Source organism: Panicum hallii, chromosome 7 (assembly GCF_002211085.1).
Source record: "Panicum hallii strain FIL2 chromosome 7, PHallii_v3.1, whole genome shotgun sequence".
Taxonomy (NCBI): Eukaryota; Viridiplantae; Streptophyta; class Magnoliopsida; order Poales; family Poaceae; genus Panicum; species Panicum hallii.
This window is the reverse complement of record NC_038048.1, coordinates 6,122,310-6,140,029: the sequence shown is the minus strand read 5'-3', so window position 1 is coordinate 6,140,029 and position 17,720 is coordinate 6,122,310. Positions and strand designations below refer to the sequence as shown.

General features: G+C 45.5%; 1 protein-coding gene across 2 annotated transcripts; it reads right to left on the bottom strand.

Moving 5' to 3' along the window:
• Positions 1-395: 395 nt before the first annotated feature.
• On the bottom strand, positions 396-2,664 carry LOC112899055. Of its 2 annotated transcripts, none has more exons than XM_025967382.1 (3): positions 2,398-2,664; positions 1,030-1,127; positions 396-928 (listed from the first exon to the last, which is right to left on the bottom strand). In XM_025967382.1, the coding sequence occupies exons 2-3, from the start codon at positions 1,110-1,112 to the stop codon at positions 799-801; spliced, it is 213 nt and encodes a 70-aa protein (XP_025823167.1). In that variant the 5' UTR covers positions 1,113-1,127; positions 2,398-2,664; the 3' UTR covers positions 396-798. The 2 variants fall into 2 exon arrangements, with proteins under 2 accessions (XP_025823167.1, XP_025823169.1); XM_025967384.1 differs by lacking the exon at positions 2,398-2,664 and adding an exon at positions 2,045-2,077.
• Positions 2,665-17,720: the final 15,056 nt, after the last annotated feature.

The following is a 17,720-nucleotide window of genomic DNA, read 5'->3' as shown; positions in this document are numbered from 1 at the left end:
TGGCAATTTAACAAAGATTATATAGCACAGTAGGCATGGATAAAGGATGAATATGCCCAGCAGAAGTTGATTCTTCGACTGTACTGCTTTTAGCCCCTGAAATGATTACTATTGGAAAATAGTAACATAGAATGCAATCCAATTTCGACAGGACTAACAGAATTTCCCATGTTCAAAAGGCTATTTAACAAAGATTATGTAGCACAGAAGGCATGGATAAAGGATGAATATGCCCAGCAGAAGTTGATTCTACAACTGTACTGCTTTTAGCCCCTGAAATGATTACTATTGGAAAATAGTAAAGGGCAGTAGCTGCCTGGCAGAACAAGGTCTTTACACTATAAAGGGGGGCAGATAGTGCTAGACAGCGATTCACATGGCTGTCCAGATTCTGCTTAATAATACATACGAGATGCAACTAATCCTATAAACATCCATAAAAAAATAATATACCTATATATAAAATAACGAGCAAAGTTTACACTTCTATGAGGCCTACAATATCCATATTTCATTCTATTGGAGCTCCTAAAACTACAAGTAATCATATATGCATCCACAAAAGTATATATACTATTTTAATATTGAGCAAACTTTGCACTTCTAAAAGGTCTTCAATATCCATCCTTCTTTATATAGGAGATACTGAAAAAAAACAGATGTGGCAAGGCCCAACCATGATAAGGACGCACATAATACAAGGTACTTTTAACATCGCACTATTTCAGAGTTGTGCACTTTTGTGATCTGCCCAAAGAGATGAAAGGGAACAGGCCTCAAATGTCAGGAAAGAATACATCACTTCTTGGGATAGTTGGTAGGATCAGGTCCAATATCACGTGATCCAGTATTCACATATGGTCCTCGGAATGTAGCCTGTGGTGGCAGAGGTTTTGATGAATCAATGATAGGCCTGTTCTTTGATTTCCTGAAACAATGCGCAGATTAGAAAAGAAAGTTCAATGCCCAATGCTTCTTCCCAAGTTTCATGATGTTGAAATTGAAACCCAGTGCACAGCTTGTACTTACACGAAAAGAAATGGAAATGATAAACCAGCACCAGCAAAGATCAGCAAGCCAGTGGCAACTAAAGCATTGCGTGCCCTGGACATGAGTTCTCCTTATAACTGTACAAATAAGGGAGAGAAATATATCCAATTAGAAATTACCACAAAAATCTCTATTTGTTATCAAGACTCAAGAAAACAATGGAACATTAGACAACTGGAAGGTAAAAAGATATTGCACCTCACAAGATTTGTAATTATATTATAGTAAAATTAGTTGCAAAAGATTTGGTCGCATGTCTTATTAGTTGTGACTGGAGAGAGCAATTGGGAAACCTGAAAATATCAACAAAGCTAGGAAACTGAATGGCATACTGGTTAGGGTGAGAAAATGAGGTTGCTTAGTGCTTAGCAAATTGCTTCCACATTTTAGCCATACAAGAGAAGTACTATATAGAAACAAATGAATTCAACAATTCAATCATACTTATCACCAATTAAACAACATATTGTTCCTGATTACAGTCTCAGAAGATATGCTAGACAGTGTTTATCTCAATTTTCACTTTTGAGGACAAATGAAGGTTTTATGAAGTATTTGTCACAAGCTCATATGAGGTGCATTATACTTAGAATCGAATTTATAGTGTTCACTTCAACCTTTCTTAAAGAGCTTCATTGAGTTTCTCTGAACTTGTCTCAATTCAGTTTATAGAGACCAACTTAGTAAAGTCTAAAGTTTCAATGACTTGTAAACTTTCACATATATGTACAAAATTATAAACATACTAATATTAGCAGCTACTTAATCACTGCGTCCTGGATCATAACACCTGTCTTATTGAACAAGGTGTCACTGGAAAGGTGCATAGTTACTTGCAAGCAAAGGAAAATGACCATATAAGAGCATCTCCAGTAGATTACTTATCTCTCTCCCAATATTAAAAACTTGTTCCTTTGGTAATAGGAGGTGCTTCAGCATATTACCAATTCCATCGCTAATACCAAAAAAAATTTTGATGCTCGCCAAAACACATCTCACTCTTGCTCAAATACAGAGATTTCTCCCTCCACCCTATCCATCCATTAAGTAATCTGCTACAGCACTCACTGCCAAAAATAAAAAACGTCCTATTGGCAATGGAGAAAGAAAATATCCTGGGCACGAGAGATGAGTAATCTGCTGGAGATGCTCCGATGCACACTGCATTTAAGCTCTACGCGGAGATTGAATTTGAACCGGCACCGGATCGCACAAACTCACCGAAGGGTATCCTAATTCGTAGATCACGAGAATAAAAAACCAACAGAATTGGTCCCAGAACTCTAACCACACACCTAATCATGTAGTTCAGACATCGAAAGATCCATAGGAACTGCGTCCACTTACGGGAGTCGACGATGTCCCGATGGGCGGCAACGCCGGCGCGGAGGAACCAGGGGTCAGCGCTCCTCAGCGCAGGGAGAGCAGCGAGAGAATGGAAGGAGGACCGCAGCGCCACACAAAGAGGACCGGCTGTCGGCGGGGAGATCGATGGGCACGACAGCCGGGGGCAGAGAGACGGGCGGCGAGGCGGCGGCGGCGGCGGCGCAAGGGATGTGCGGGCGGCGGCGTCGTGCAGGCTTCTGGTCTTCTGGAGTTGTTTATTCTGTAAATGGGCTGGGCTAGCCAAATGAAATTGTGGAATGGGCTAGATGCAATTCTGGAGTGGGCTGCACTAGTATTGTGCCCGGACCCATATTTAGAGTTTTTTTAAAAAAAGGGTTAAAAAAATTAAAATTCTAAAAAGGGGTGCCAGTTGGAAATAATTTGAAAAATGGGTGCCTCCTGCCCGTTGATCGGGCGGGAGGCGTGGGGCCGGGGACATCCCGCCCATCCAGAGGGCGGGATGTTCCAAAAATTTTTTGCAGGCCCCTCCCGAGGGCCCTTTCGCGAATAAGAAAGTTTCTTATTCGCGAAGAGGTCCCTAAGGCAGGGATCCCGCCCGATCAGAGGGCGGGAAGCATCCCGCCCGGCCAGGAGGCGGGAGGCATCCCGCTCGGCCAGTGGGTGGGATGTTGACAGCATATTTTTTTTGTTATTTTCTGTTGGAATTTATGATTTACAATCTATTTGAAATTCAGACTATTTTCAAATACAATATTGATTCGCCATACTCTTTTGTATACATTTAAAATTTTAATTCAATTTTACGAGGAAAATTGCTCTATCTAAAACTCGTATGAATATGGTTAAACGATAACGTTTTGCAACGTAGAATCCAAATATTACGATACTACGATATATCAATGAATTAAAAAGAAAATAGTATCATACAAAACAGTTTAAATATAAAAAGTCGACCGAATCAGGAGTATCTATCCCGCATGTCCCGGACCTCGCGCTCTCTTGGTCCTCCCCCCTAGTCCTAGCCCGTCGGCGTATGTGATCCTCGGAGTACGTAAATGCATCTGGAGCACGGTGAGGACGAGGCGGAGGAGGTGCAGGCGTGAAGGGGTCATCCTGGGACTGTACACCTGGAGCGTCATACGTCTGGGATGGACCAATGATGTCAGGCTCGGCGCCGCCGCCCACTAGCTCTGACCAAGTGGCGGAGCCGCCCTCCCAGTCGTCCCAGTTCGGCACACCGAATGGACCACCGTACGCAGGAGCTCCCGTCGACCATGCATGCTGAGCGTAGCCCTGAGAGTACGCTGCAGCTGGTGCAGCTGGCGTCGAACCTGACGGGAGAGACGTTCCTGGAGCATACGCGCCAAACGTCTGAGGTTCCATTCTTGCAGGAGGAGGTCCCATTGCCGTCGAGTGCATGACTATAAAAAGAAACGAAATTAGTCGTGTAAATCAAAAGTGATCGAAATGGCAATTATAAAGGACTTACAGCTTGAACTAGCAGCAGTACCGCTGGACGCTGCATGCGGTGCTGCAGAGGTTGATGGGCCAGCTGTGTACACGTGGGCCGATGCATGAGATGAACTAGAGGCCCCCACGTCGTCTCTGCCGTGACACGTCAGTGCACGTAACGCTCGCGTCAAGTTGTCTTGAATCTTACGCAAGGTGTCCTTGTACTGTGACTCCGGTACACGGACTCCACATTCAAGCAACGTGATCTGAGATGACGCTTCGACCTCCGAGTAGTTGATCAGATCAATCTGCATACGTAATGGGATGCAGAGTAATATTGTTATCGATTTTTTATAAAAAAAATTAAATAATTCAAGTTGCGAAAGACGTACCGCGCCACGGTGCTCCTGATCACGATACAAGGGATACGTGTCCGAGATGGTCGGCTGGTGCTGATACTCCGCGTCATCAATGCGTGAAAGAGTGACATACGGACGCGTGCGAAGGAGGTACCAGCGAAGGTATGCAGCGTATGATGCCTCCGTGTGTGGGTGCCCTCGTCCCACACATCATCACGTGCGTCAAGCCACCCTTGTCCACATAATTGCCGGTAGAGTTGCAGAGAAGAGTCCATCCGAACAACCACAACAGATATGCCTCCAGGTATCGCGACACCTCGTACTGCTCAGCCAGAGGGTGGAGATTCTGAGCCTGAAATATATTTGTTTAAAACTTAGAGGTAGTCACATATGATTCAATTAAATTAACTAAAAAATAATTGCACGTACCCTAAATTGTATTACCCAACTCTTGGCGAGGCCGGGCAAATCAGGTACGTTCACAACAAGTGGCGGGTTCACTGGAACAAACCGCTCCTGCAGCTCCGCCCTCCAGAAAGGTGGCACGGCAACCGGGCCAACAGCTTCACCCGCAATGGGAAGCCCGAGCAGGTATGACACGTCCTGCAACGTGGGGGCCATCTCCCCGCACGGCAAGTGGAACGTGTACGTCTCCGTACGCCACCTGTTCGCCAACGCTGCAAGTAGAGAGCGGTCCAGCTGCATCCGCTTCTTGGCGCCACCGTCTTGGCCGTCGCCGGCCTGAAGCATACGTGCGAGTGGCAGCAAACCAGCCTCACGTAACCTGTATATTTTGCATTGTGGTTACAATTATCGTACAAGCTATACATTACTTTCGTAAAAAAATATAAAGTATCACCTGTCAAGCCAACGGTCGTCCAGGTGCAACAACTCCTTTGCTACACGAGGGCGCAACTCGTGAAGCTCCTGCCCCTCCACCGCTGCCAGGTACGACCTGTGCTGTTCGTCGATGTGCGCGTCAAGGAGCTCTGGTGTCTGCGCCATATCTGCATGAAAAATTGAAATTATACCGTAACACATATTCGTACAAACAATTGAAAAATACTAAAAACTATTTATAATAGATCTAACCTAACAAATATTTCTAAATGCTATTAAAAAAACTAAAAACTATTCGAAATATAACTACCCTAAAAATATATTTGAAAACTATTGAAATTATAAATACTATTCAAAATATAACTACCCTAAGAAATATATCTAAAAACTATTTAAAATACTACTAATAAATATTTCTAAAAGCTATTAAAAATACTGAGAACTATTCAAAATATTACTACCCTAAGAAATATATCTGAAAACTATTATAATTATAAAAACTATTCGAAATATAACTACCCTAAGAAATATATCTAAAAATAATTAAAAATACTAAAAACTATTTATAATAGAACTACCCTAAGAAATATTTCTAAAAACTATTAAAAATACTGAAACCTATTCGAAATATAACTACCCTAAGAAATATATCTGAAAACTATTCAAAATATAACTACCCTAAGAAATATATCTAAAAACTATTAAAAATACTCAAAACTATTTAAAATAGAACTACCCTAACAAATATTTCTAAAAGCTATTGAAAATACTGAAAAATATTCTACGTATAACTACCCTAACAAATATTCGTAAAAATAATTAATAATTATACGATTATAATACCTCCAAACTGACGTGTGGACAGGGCTTCGCCGCTTCCTCTCCTCTCCTCTCTTCCTCTCCTCCTTTTCTTTTTTGTTGATTTTTGATGAATATTATAAGAATTAGTGGTGGGTGGGGGCTTAAATAGTGGGGGGGGGGGTGACATCCCGCCCGTTGGAAGGGCGGGATGCCTCTCGGGGTAACCACCCGCCCTCCCAACGGGCGGGAGGCTCCTCGGAAGACACCCCGCCCGTTGGAACGGCGGGACGTCGCGTAACTTTCGCGAAGAGGCCCCTGCGAAAAATTTTTCGAGCCCCCGCCGACCCCCCGCCCGTTGGATGGGCAGCATGTCTCATCCCGCCCGTTTATTGGGCGGGAGGCACCCATTTTTCGAAATATTCTCAGCCGCAACCCTTTTTTCAAATTTTAATTTTTTTAATCCTTTTTAAAAAAACTCCCCATATTTATATTCACCACAAAATGTGTTTTTGCTTTCAAGAAGAAATAAATGTTCTTTTCTATTTGCTTTCAAATCGAAACTTCCATATGGAAAATGGCTATTTTTTTCTCTTCAGCCACTTTTGTTGCCGTGGCATTGTGCTCTGTGATCCGAGTTACAGTTTTTTCCTTTTTTTTCTTTGTTTGTGTTGTGGTGGGCTGTATTATGTATGTTTGGTGCATTTTGCTCCATCTTTAAGTAGTGGTTGTTTATGCAAGCGGCCGGCTACTGAATCATCAGGGGAAGTGGCCCACTGGAGCATGGGATGGGTGGTGTCGAAGTATTTTTAAATTTTTCAAGAATTGTTTCAAGAAGATTGCTGAAATGATTCTTCGTAGGGATGTAAACGATCGGATACAGATAGATATCACAGATATCATATTTGTTTTCATAATTTCCTTTAGAGTCGGATTCGGAATATATATACATGTATATATATATGTGTATATATATGTATATATAGGATAAGTTTATATATATATATGGAATATGGGACGACACAGATACGGATAATATCGGTCACAAATATTTCCTCGGATATGACATATTCCACTTTTTGTAATTATTTATCCACTCGGTGAGCATAAATTCTAACCAGTTTTTGATGAAAGAATAAAATTATATCCGAATCCTATCCTAAAAAAATATCCGAATTCAACCCGATATCCAAGAAAATATCCGGATATCTGAAAATAATACCTAAATCACTATACGACTCCTCTCAATCGGTCTCTCAATCGTTCGGTCGGTCAGAAAATATCCGTACCATTTACATCCTAGTTGTTCGGTTTGCTTTTGATTTGTATTTCATTATTATTTCTGGATAACACTGTTTTATTTTGGTTTGTATATTAATATTAGTTCTGGATAATACTTGGCCACAAACATGTGCTCTTGAGTAGCAAAAAAAATAAATCTCGGGAACACCTTCTTTGAATTTGATCGTATTTTAGTATGTGTTTGGGAATTTAGTATCAGATAATTTTTTTCTAGATAGAAGACCATATAAATGTTTTTATGACTCCTTATGTAATGTAACATACTACTTTTCTTGAATGTTTACAATTGTATTGGTTAGGTTGTTTTATGCATCGGATCTTTATAAAAGTTTTCCTAGGCAGATGCTTAATTTGGCCAAAAAGCACGATGATTGCAAGTTTGCAACAAGTCTCAACAAGCGTACATTGTTCATTTCTTGTGTGTTTCATGTTTCATGCTTTAAAGGACAGCTGGTGTATTCTGTAGATAACAGGTTCTATAATTGAACACACTATAACAATTCCATCAAGCACACTATAAAATTCCATCAAGCACACTATAACAATTCATTAGAGTCTTGGAGCCCAACCAGAAGTGATGCATTACCCCAACTTATCCATGTCAAACCGGTCGTGGTAGCCGCACTGGGAACGTTATACAAAAACTACTTGAATAAAATTACTTTTCTGCAAGGTAGAAAGAAAATTATTTAGATGAGTTAATATGAAAATTTTATGTGCACTTGTTGAGTTTATATTCCACTATATATATGTGCATGAGTAACACAAAAAGAGCACGTGACACACTACGAAAGAACGCCCTATCAGTTCAAGGCAAAAATACTGAGCTGCTGTTGCAGCAATGCACATATTTTTAACTGATAGGGCAAAAATACTCTAGGGCAAAAATACCGTGGTACTACCCAGTATTAACGGGCACTCATTATGATTTTAACTTAGATGATAATTAGCTAGTTCATTGTGACCATTTAGAATACACACCTAGAAGGTCATTCTCTCTTCTCCTTTGCAATTAGTCCTTAGGCTATAGTGGAGTTTAGCCTGAATTAGCTCTTCTTTGGATTTCTGTTGACGGTCCTTATCACCAAAATCAATTGTCAACTCCTATATCAAGCAACACGATTTCAATCACCAAACTAGAAGATAGGTGCTTTAATCTAACTATTTCCACAAGCTTTGGTGAATCATAACATGCAGTCACCCATGAGCAAATGCAAAGAGAAAACACACATAGAACACAGAGGAATGCGCAGAAGATCATATCCTACATAGACGGGCCTACTTGGTAGAGCAAACCGATGTAACTTTGCGGGAAACATTGAGAATCAAGCCAAGGGTCCACTTGCTAGTCTCACACTCAAAGGTAGTGCCAGAAAGGCCCACCTAGGGTCGGCCGAACCTAGGCAGGTTCCTGGCCCGCTCAATTTTGGCGGGAAGCTTTGTTACACACTTCTCAAGGTGATTCCTGATGTTTCCATACAAAACTGATGTTTCCATACAAAACTCGGGAATGGACCCATCCAAGCTATAAAAGGAGGAGAGGAGAACCCTCCCCCCCCCCCCAACACACACCATTTTGGAGAAGAAGAAGAGAAGGGGTACTCCACCTCTTAGAGCTACCTAGTAGAGTATGTTAGGGAGTGTGTGGACGAGAAGTCCAAGAGGAGAGCCGAAGTTGTCGGCCTCCCTCTGCTTGTACCTCGGCGGATACGAACCTCCTTTTGAGTAAGTATCCGGGCTTCATCTATGGTGGTGAGTTGTTATTAAAGCTAAGTCTTTGTTATCATTCGCTTGCAGGATCATTGTCCGTTCTTGAATGATTGTTTCTAACTTAAGGACTTGAGTTTTAAGACGGAGTCTGGCTGGGGGTAGACGTGATGTCTAGGCTTGATGTTACCTTTGTTTGCTACCCTTCCCCACGGTCTATCGGGGTATGGGGCAGGTGGTAATAACTCTATCCATCCCTTGTAGTCCCCCCACATTCGGGTTGGGTGTAGAGCTAATAACCAGATACGCTTGGTAGACCAGTTCTAAGCCGGTACCTGAAGTAAGCGAGTAGTAGCTAAGCTTATCTTTCCTAAGAGTCTCTATACTTAGTCAATCACACTACCTAAGACCATCCTATCTTCTTTTATTTTCCTTAGCTAAATTAGCTAGAAGACCGTTACACCTCCGTTCCTTGAGACATATATGATACCCTAAATACTCTCCAAGTGAAATGCTATAGTAGTATATCCGTGTGCTTGAGTATTCTATTTGTGAACGTTAAGAAATACCAACAAGCATTTCTGGTGCCGTTGCTGGGGAGCGATTGTTGTAGTTGTCTTCGAACCTAGTTTGCCCGTGTGTCTTTTCTTTTATTAGTCTCTTCCTTTTATCCTTATACCATGAAAAACCTTTCTATCCATCAACTCTCTGCTCTCGAGGATGAGTTCTTAGAGCCATCACCCTCTCCAAAGCCTATCACAGCTTCTGGCTATGAACTCCATCCTGGCATCATTGCCATGGTTCGGGGACAAACCTTCTTTGGATTAGAAAGTGAAGATCCTCACCGTCATTTGTAAGAGTTCGAGGAACTATGTTCATGCTTGGTAATCCCAGGCATGACACAGAAAAGCTTGAGGTGGAAGTTGTTCCCATTCTCTCTCGTGGAGAAGGCGGAACAATGGTACACTCACAATGTGAGGAGTGTGAACGATGATTGGGAAGAGCTCCAAGATGAATTTTGTACTCATTCTCTTCTTTATCCCACATAGCCTCTCTCCGAAGTGACATCCTTGCATTTGAAAAATTAGAGAAGGAGTCCATATGTGCAACATGGGCTAGATTCTCACACCTTTTGGCATCAAGCCCAGATTGGTCTATGCCCGATGATATATCTTTGCACATCTTTTGCACAGGTTTAGACATGAACTCTGCCCTAGATCTCGACATTGCTGCCGGAGGTTCGTTTCCACATAAAACTCCGACGGAAGGAAGAAAATTCCTAGATTGCCTCTTAGAAAATACTTCCTCCCGTAATGATCATAACGAACCCCATATAGAGGAATCTGAGTCGAGCCATGAGAGTCCCTCAATAGCCAAATCGGAGCCTTGACCCTCCACATCCAAAGATTCATTTGTTGAGCTCTCTTCCGAACCACGAACACCGAAGCAAGAAGAAATTCAACCTTTAGGGTTCGCTTTCCGATTCGAGGATGACCCTTTTGAAAATCTTAGGAATACCTCAAATCATCTATGCAGGAAGGAACCTTCTTCTATCCATATCTCTCAATCCAGAAATCCATTGACAAAACCTTCCCTCAGGCTCACGGTACATCCTTCTCCTCCCAATCCTCCCAATAAAGCATATCTCAAGGAGGACATGAGGGAGGAATGGTCAAACAGAGTGAGACACTTTTCCAAAGCAATTTTGATTAATTCACCCTCCACGATCATTCCATGTTCCATAAGGGGAATCGATGTGGAAGCCTAGTTTATCCCCATCATGGAGGCCAATATCATGCCATGGCACTTAGCATACACTCGTTTGGGTAGTGTTCCTCTAAAACCATCCGACAAACTCTTTAAAAGTTGTCCCTTGGGACATATCCTTGAATGTTAGGGGGTTGTAGGTGATGTGCCAATCACAATAGACAAAATTGAGGTCTACCTAGACCTTCACATCTTTGATATCGTCGATTTTGATCTCCTCATAGGCTACCCTCTAGAAAACCTTCATCATGTACCTCTAGGGAGCCTCTTTGAAAAGCTTAGAAAACGACTTTTGTCACACCTTGCTTAGAAAATCCTTTGGTGAAGCCTTTTCCCAAGCAAAACCCGCTCGAGGAGATGATGCAGGTATCTCCGTTCATATCATCCGAGCCCATTCTCTTCGAGGTCGTAGAATCTGCCACCCCCAAAGAGCATGACTCGGGAGAAACCTTTCACCTCTATTAAGGCGAGCGATTCTCATCATCCTCGATCGAGTTTGAGCCTCTTTCCACTAGCCTACATTATGTTGTTCTCAATCATGATCGGGATACAACCATGATCTTCCATGAGAACCCTTGGGCCATGGAATCCAGTGAGGCATAGACTCTGGAGTCTGAAGAAAAGGAGTCTGTAGATGAGCATGACAGCTTTATCCTTGAAACATGACCACCATGCCCGTATAGCACCCCTCCAGAGTCAGCCACGCTTTGCAACGCGAATGCATTTGAAGCGTCCCCCCCATTAGGGAAGACTAAAAAGTGTTACTTTATCAGTCCCAGGAGGCTGATAACACTTTTAGTACATCAGATGGTACATCACTGTACAACTCTTCGCGGTAATGGGCAGTGAAGCGCCACTATCGCGAGGATTACAACTAAAACCCATACTACTACACTAACTATGAAAAGGGAATCATCAGAGTCTTGCGCCATGCGGAGCTCCAACGGTGACCTCACCCACAGGCAAGACTGGGTGCAGGACGGAACCCTACTCGACGTCTTCGGGGATGTATTCTGGATCTTCCACTGTAAAAGTAAGAATGGGGTGAGTACGAACGTACTCAGCAAGTCCAATCACACCCGCGGAGGGGGTATAACAGAGATAAATGCACAGGTTAATCCAAGGATAAGGTTATGGTTTTATTTACGGAAAAACTCGGTTTTATGCAAAGGTTCATTTAAAACATTTTCAAAACAAGTCTTCAAATACCAAGGAGCATGTGTTGTTGATCCACACAGGATCTGAACTTTAAGCTGCTACCGGACTCCCCGTCCATCGTAGCCCACGGCACAACTGCCGGACATTTTCCACACAACCCACACCAGTCCAACCATTCCCAGAGAGAAACACTAGTTATGTGACCACACCGTAACTTGCCCAATACCGTGGGCACGGCTATTCGAATAGATTTTAACTCTGCAGAGGTGTGCAACTTTACCCACAGGTGGGGTACCACAGCACGAACACCTTAGTGCCGGTGCAGATCCCATCAAAGCCCTTACCCACCTTAGCTAGACCTGGCTAGCCACCACGAGATCTATCAAGGGGTCATTCGACCTATCACCGAGGTTTAACCGGGGCATAAGTCACACAGAACTTATCCCGTCTCCTTGATCACCCGTTGCTCCCAGCTCTCCTGATGGCTATCAGACTAACTAGTGGAGTTAGGCTAAGCCGTTGCCCATACAACGGTCAAGTGGTTTGCACGACAGGAAGCTAGGTGAGACGACACATCAACTCGGTCCTTAGGGGTGACAAGATGGATATCTTCCTTTCACGCTCAACCACACAGGTACGAGCACACCAACGGCAATTCACACAGAATGCCATCCATCCCGTCTGACTCACTTTTCAAAACCACATTTTATCCCTCCCCACACGCACACACACTTTCTTTGCAAAACCAAATGGTCAAGGTATGGTTATCACAAGTAGGGTGGCTATCCTACCATGTTTTCGGCATGCAAAACCATGCAATTTTATAAAATGGGCCACTGGGTTGTGTTTATAAAAACTAGAACAGAAACATGCATCAAAGGGCGGGATTGAACTTGCCATCGTCAAGTCCTTGCGGGAGGTCCTGATCGAAGCACTGTCCCTCGGGTTCGGGGTCGCAAAACTGGTCCTCGGTTGCTTGGTCGCAGTCAGGAACTTCTTCGTTCACTCCGTGTCCTACGACGCAAACAAACAGTCATACAATCAAGCGAAAGAACTAAAAGCTTTTATCGTTGGGCTTGAATCGGAAATAATTTAGTTACGGAGTTAGGGATAATATCTTTGGGTGGCTTCTTAATGGCATGGCTAAAACTATACTAGAAAGGGCGTGGTAAAGTTTCGGGTCGATCGGAGATCGTTTGGCGCATAAAATGACGAGTTAAAGATGGTTTCGGAGGTCCAGGGACTTGTTCGTAATTATTTGGAGGGGGTAAGGGCTTATTTGCGAATCCTAGAAATACCCTAGGCATGCTAAAAGGTATCAAGTATACCTAGGTTTATGTATTGGAGGGTTCAATTTGAAATAACAGAAAGAGCGAGGTTTCTTTTGCAAAGAGGGAGTGGATAGGGGTGCTCCTAGAGAGGGGGGGGTTTGGGGAAAAACAGTGAAGGGGAGGGGGCTCTGGGCAAAAAGCCCCTTCTCCTTCCTCTCCCCCGTTCAGAGTAGAGGAGGGGGATGGGGGCGCCGGCGCCCGGCCGATTCCGGCGGCCCGGGGCACGGCGGCGGCCGAAGTTAGGGCAGAAGAGGGAGGGAGGCAAGGGGAATCGATCCCCGGCCTCACCTTGGACCGGGATGCCGCGGGGAAGCGTGCCCACGGGAGCAAGCGGTGGCGGGCAGAGGTGTTCGTGGCGGCGGCGCTGCGAGCTAGGGGAGGCGGGGAGCTAGGCGCGTGGTGGCGGTCGTGGGGGTGCCGGGGTGCTCCTCGGCCCCTTTTATAGGTGGCCGGGGCGGTGGGCGGTGGTGGACGGTGAGGGGGGGGCCGGCGAACGGTGTGGAGCACCTTAATGGCGCCCGTGTCGTGGAGCAGCGGCGCGGGCGGCAAGGCCGGAGCGACGCGACGGCTCGGGCACGTGGGCGGGCACTGTGCGGGCACAGGGCGGTGCGGCAGGGGAGCAGCGGCGAGCAGCGCGGCTAACGACGGGCAGCGCGGCGGCCGTGCGGTTGCGCGTGCGTGCCGTGGCCGTGCGCGTGCGCGTGGGTCGCGTGCGCGCGCGGTCTGGTGGTGCGCGTGCGTACGGCGGCGTGCGCGTGAGGGCGGGGCGGCGTGGCCGAGGCCAGAGGCCGGGCGGCGCGGCTCGAGGCGTGGCGCGCACAGCCAGCCGGCGTGCGTGGTGAGCGACGGGCGTCGCTGCGGCGCGGCACAGGGGCGTGTGCGCGCGCGAGGGAAGGAGGGGGCCGTGGCTCGGGGCCAAGCAGGAGGGGGGCGGCACGGCTGAGTGGCGTTCGGGAGCAGGGGAGAGGAGAAGGGAGGAGAAGAAAGGAGGGGAAGAAAGGAAGGAAGAAAGAAAAGAAAGAGAGGGAAAAAGGGAAAAGAAAAGAAATAGGAGGGAGAGAGAAAAAGAGAAAGGAGAAAGGGTAGAGAGAGAAAGGGAGGGGCGCGTCGGCGCCGGTCGCGGCGGTGACCGCGGTCGGCCGGCCATGCGCGTGCGTCGTCCGCGCGCTGCGCGAGAAGAACAGCATCGCGCCGGCGCTGATTGCGGAGAGCGGTCGCGCGTAAGCGGTGCGGGATGAGATTGCGGTCAAGTCCGCTGTCGGACAGGAAGGGTTAGGGTTAGGGTTTTGACGACGAATGACTTTTAGATGAAGCACTCTAGCGCGTGATTTAGTTTGGTGAATTTTCAGGGCGTCACAAACCTACCCCACTTAAATGAATCTCGTCCTCGAGATTCGGCTGGTTCCTAAATAGATGGGGAAACTCCTTTAGCGCCTCCTCGCGTTCCCAGGTTGCTTCTTCTATTCCGTGTCTGCTCCATTGAACCCTGCATATCCGTACCTCGGAGTTTCTTGTCCTTCTAGTGACAGTGTCCAGAATTTTGACCGGTATTTCCTGGTATCGCAGATCTGGCTGTAGATCTATTGTTTCCACCGGCACATGTTCTCCCTCGGGTACTCTTAAACACCTCCTTAATTGCGAGACATGAAATACTGGGTGTATATCTGACATCTCTTCTGGTAACTCCAGTCGGTATGCCACTGCTCCGACCTTCTTCAGAACTCGATACGGTCCAATGTATCGAGGGGCCAATTTTCCTTGCACTTGAAACCTTCGCGTTCCTCGAATGGGTGAGACCTTGAGATAAACAAACTCTCCTGGGTTGAAACTCATTTCCCGCCTCTTCTTGTCTGCGTAGCTCTTTTGTCGCGACTGGGCTGCCCTCAATTTCTCGCGGATCTCCACTACTCTTTCTTCTGCTTCTTTTATGAGTGCGGGTCCTACTAGGGTACGTTCCCCCACTTCCGACCACATTAGGGGAGTTTTGCACTTCCTTCCATAGAGAGCTTCGAATGGCGACATGCCCAAACTGGCTTGGTAACTATTATTGTACGAGAATTCTGCATAAGGCAGACTCTGCTCCCAGTCATTTCCGTAGGTCAGGACATATGCTCTCAACATATCTTCCACAATCTGATTCACCCTTTCGGTTTGACCATCCGTCTGTGGGTGATATGCGGAGCTGAAATCTAACTTGGTGCCCATGGCTTGATGCAAGCTCCTCCAAAACCTAGAGGTGAATTGGGTTCCTCTATCCGAGACAATTCGGCTAGGCACTCCATGTAACTTTACTATGTTTTCTACATAAAGCTTTGCCAGCTTTTCTCCACCATAAGTGGTTCGTACGGGTATAAATGAGCCGATTTAGTGAGTCGATCCACTATTACCCATATGGAATCGTGTCCCTTCTGTGTTCGGGGTAGACCCACTACAAAGTCCATTCCTATCTCATCCCACTTCCACACCGGGATGGGCAAGGGTTGCAATAATCCTGCCGGTTTCTGGTGTTCGGCTTCGATCCTTTGGCAAGTATCACAATGAGCCATGAATCTTGCAATATCCGCCTTCATTCCATTCCACCAATATTTTTGCCTTATGTCCATATACATTTTGGTGGATCCTGGGTGGATGGAGTAGGCCGAGTTATGGGCTTCGTCCATGATTATTTGCCGGAAATCTCCATTCTGGGGTACACAAATCCTGTTCTCGTACCATAACGTTCCCTTATCGTCCACTCTGAAACCCGGTGCTTTGTTTTCTCCAGTTTGTTTGCAAATCTTTACTAACTCTTGATCCGAGCTTTGGGCCTCTCCAATCCTTTCCTCTAGTGTCGATTGGACGCTTAGCACTTGGCTGGAACCTCGAGGAACAATGTGCACATTTAATCGTGCCATTTCCTCGCGCAGATGATCATTTTTGGGCCCATAGGATTTTCGACATAAGGCATCGGCTACTACGTTTGCTTTCCCGGGGTGATACTGAATTTCCAAATTGTAGTCCTTGACCAACTCCAACCATCTTCTTTGCCTTAGGTTTAAATCCGGCTGGGTGAAGATATACTTCAGACTCTTGTGGTCGGTGTAAACTTCACACTTATTTCCAATCAGGTAGTGTCTCCAAATCTTAAGGGCATGCACTACAGCTGCCAATTCCAAATCATGGGTTGGATAATTCCGCTCATGAGTCCTGAGTTGGCGGGAAGCATATGCAACGACTTTCCCGTCTTGCATCAGTACACACCCTAACCCTTGTCGGGATGCGTTACAATAGATGACAAAATCCCGATGGATGTCCGGTAGGGTCAGCACTAGGGCGGTTGTCAACCTTTGCTTCAATTCTTGGAAACTCCTCTCGCAAGACTCCGTCCAGGCGAACTTCTTCTCCTTCTTAAGAAGCTCCGTCATGGGTCGGGCTATCTTAGAGAATCCTTCAATAAATCTCCGATAGTATCCGGCTAATCCAAGAAAACTTCTGATTTCACTAACATTGGTCGGTTGCCGCCAGTTGGAAATTGCTTCGACCTTCTCTGGGTCCACTGCCACGCCTTCCGCGGTCAGAATGTGACCAAGGAAAGCTACTCTCTCCAGCAAGAATTTGCACTTGCTAAACTTGGCATATAGCTTGTGTGTTCTCAGCTTTTCTAATACTACCCATAGATGTTGCTCATGCTCCTGAATACTCTTGGAGTAGATAAGTATGTCGTCGATAAAGACTACGACAAACTTATCCAGCTCGTCCATAAATACTTTGTTCATAAGATTCATAAAATAGGCAGGGGCATTGGTTAGTCCGAAGGACATTACGGTGAACTCAAACTGCCCGTAGCGGGTGACAAAAGCTGTCTTAGGGATGTCACTTTCTCTAATTTTGAGCTGGAAATATCCCGACCTTAGGTCGACCTTGGAAAAGTACTTGGCTCCTTTTAACTGATCAAACAGGTCATCAATCCTGGGGAGGGGGTACTTATTCTTAATGGTAACTTCATTCAGTGCCCGGTAATCTACACACAACCTCATACTCCCATCCTTCTTCTTGACAAACAGCACTGGGGCTCCCCATGGCGACGAGCTTGGTCTAATGAAGCCAATTCGTTGCAGTTCTTCTAGTTGCTTCTTTAATTCTATTAACTCAGAGGCCGCCGTCCTATAGGGTCTCTTGGCTATAGGGGATGTTCCGGGGATAAGGTCTATGACGAATTCTATATCCCTGTCTGGCGGCATACCGGGAAGCTCTTCGGGGAATACATCTGGGTATTCGTTTACTACCGGGACTCCTTCTAAGGGCTTGGCTCCCATGCTAAACACCATTGGGTGAAACTTACTATCCCGGGTATGGCAGATCACTTGTACCCCTTCGAGATTTGTTAGGTGTACCACCTTGTCGGTACAGCCTATGAGACCATTGTGTCGGCTTAACCAGTCCATTCCAAGGATCACGTCTATTCCCCCAGACTTAAGTACTACCAAATCTGCTAGAAAGTCTACCCCACTTAGATTGATCCTTACCCGTGGGCAACCTAATTGACAAGTGATGTCGCCTCCAGGCGTCCGGGTTAATAGGGGTGTTTTTAGTAGTACTGTAGGTATTTTGTGTTTCTCCACAAAACTCG

Bases quoted from the DNA above. Each gene is read 5' to 3' on its own strand.
- LOC112899055 (XM_025967382.1), bottom strand. From the start codon at position 1,112: ATGTCCAGGGCACGCAATGCTTTAGTTGCCACTGGCTTGCTGATCTTT. The intron at 929-1,029 runs GTAAGTACAAGC...GCATTGTTTCAG, and splicing joins TCATTTCCATTTCTTTTCGT to GAAATCAAAGAACAGGCCTA.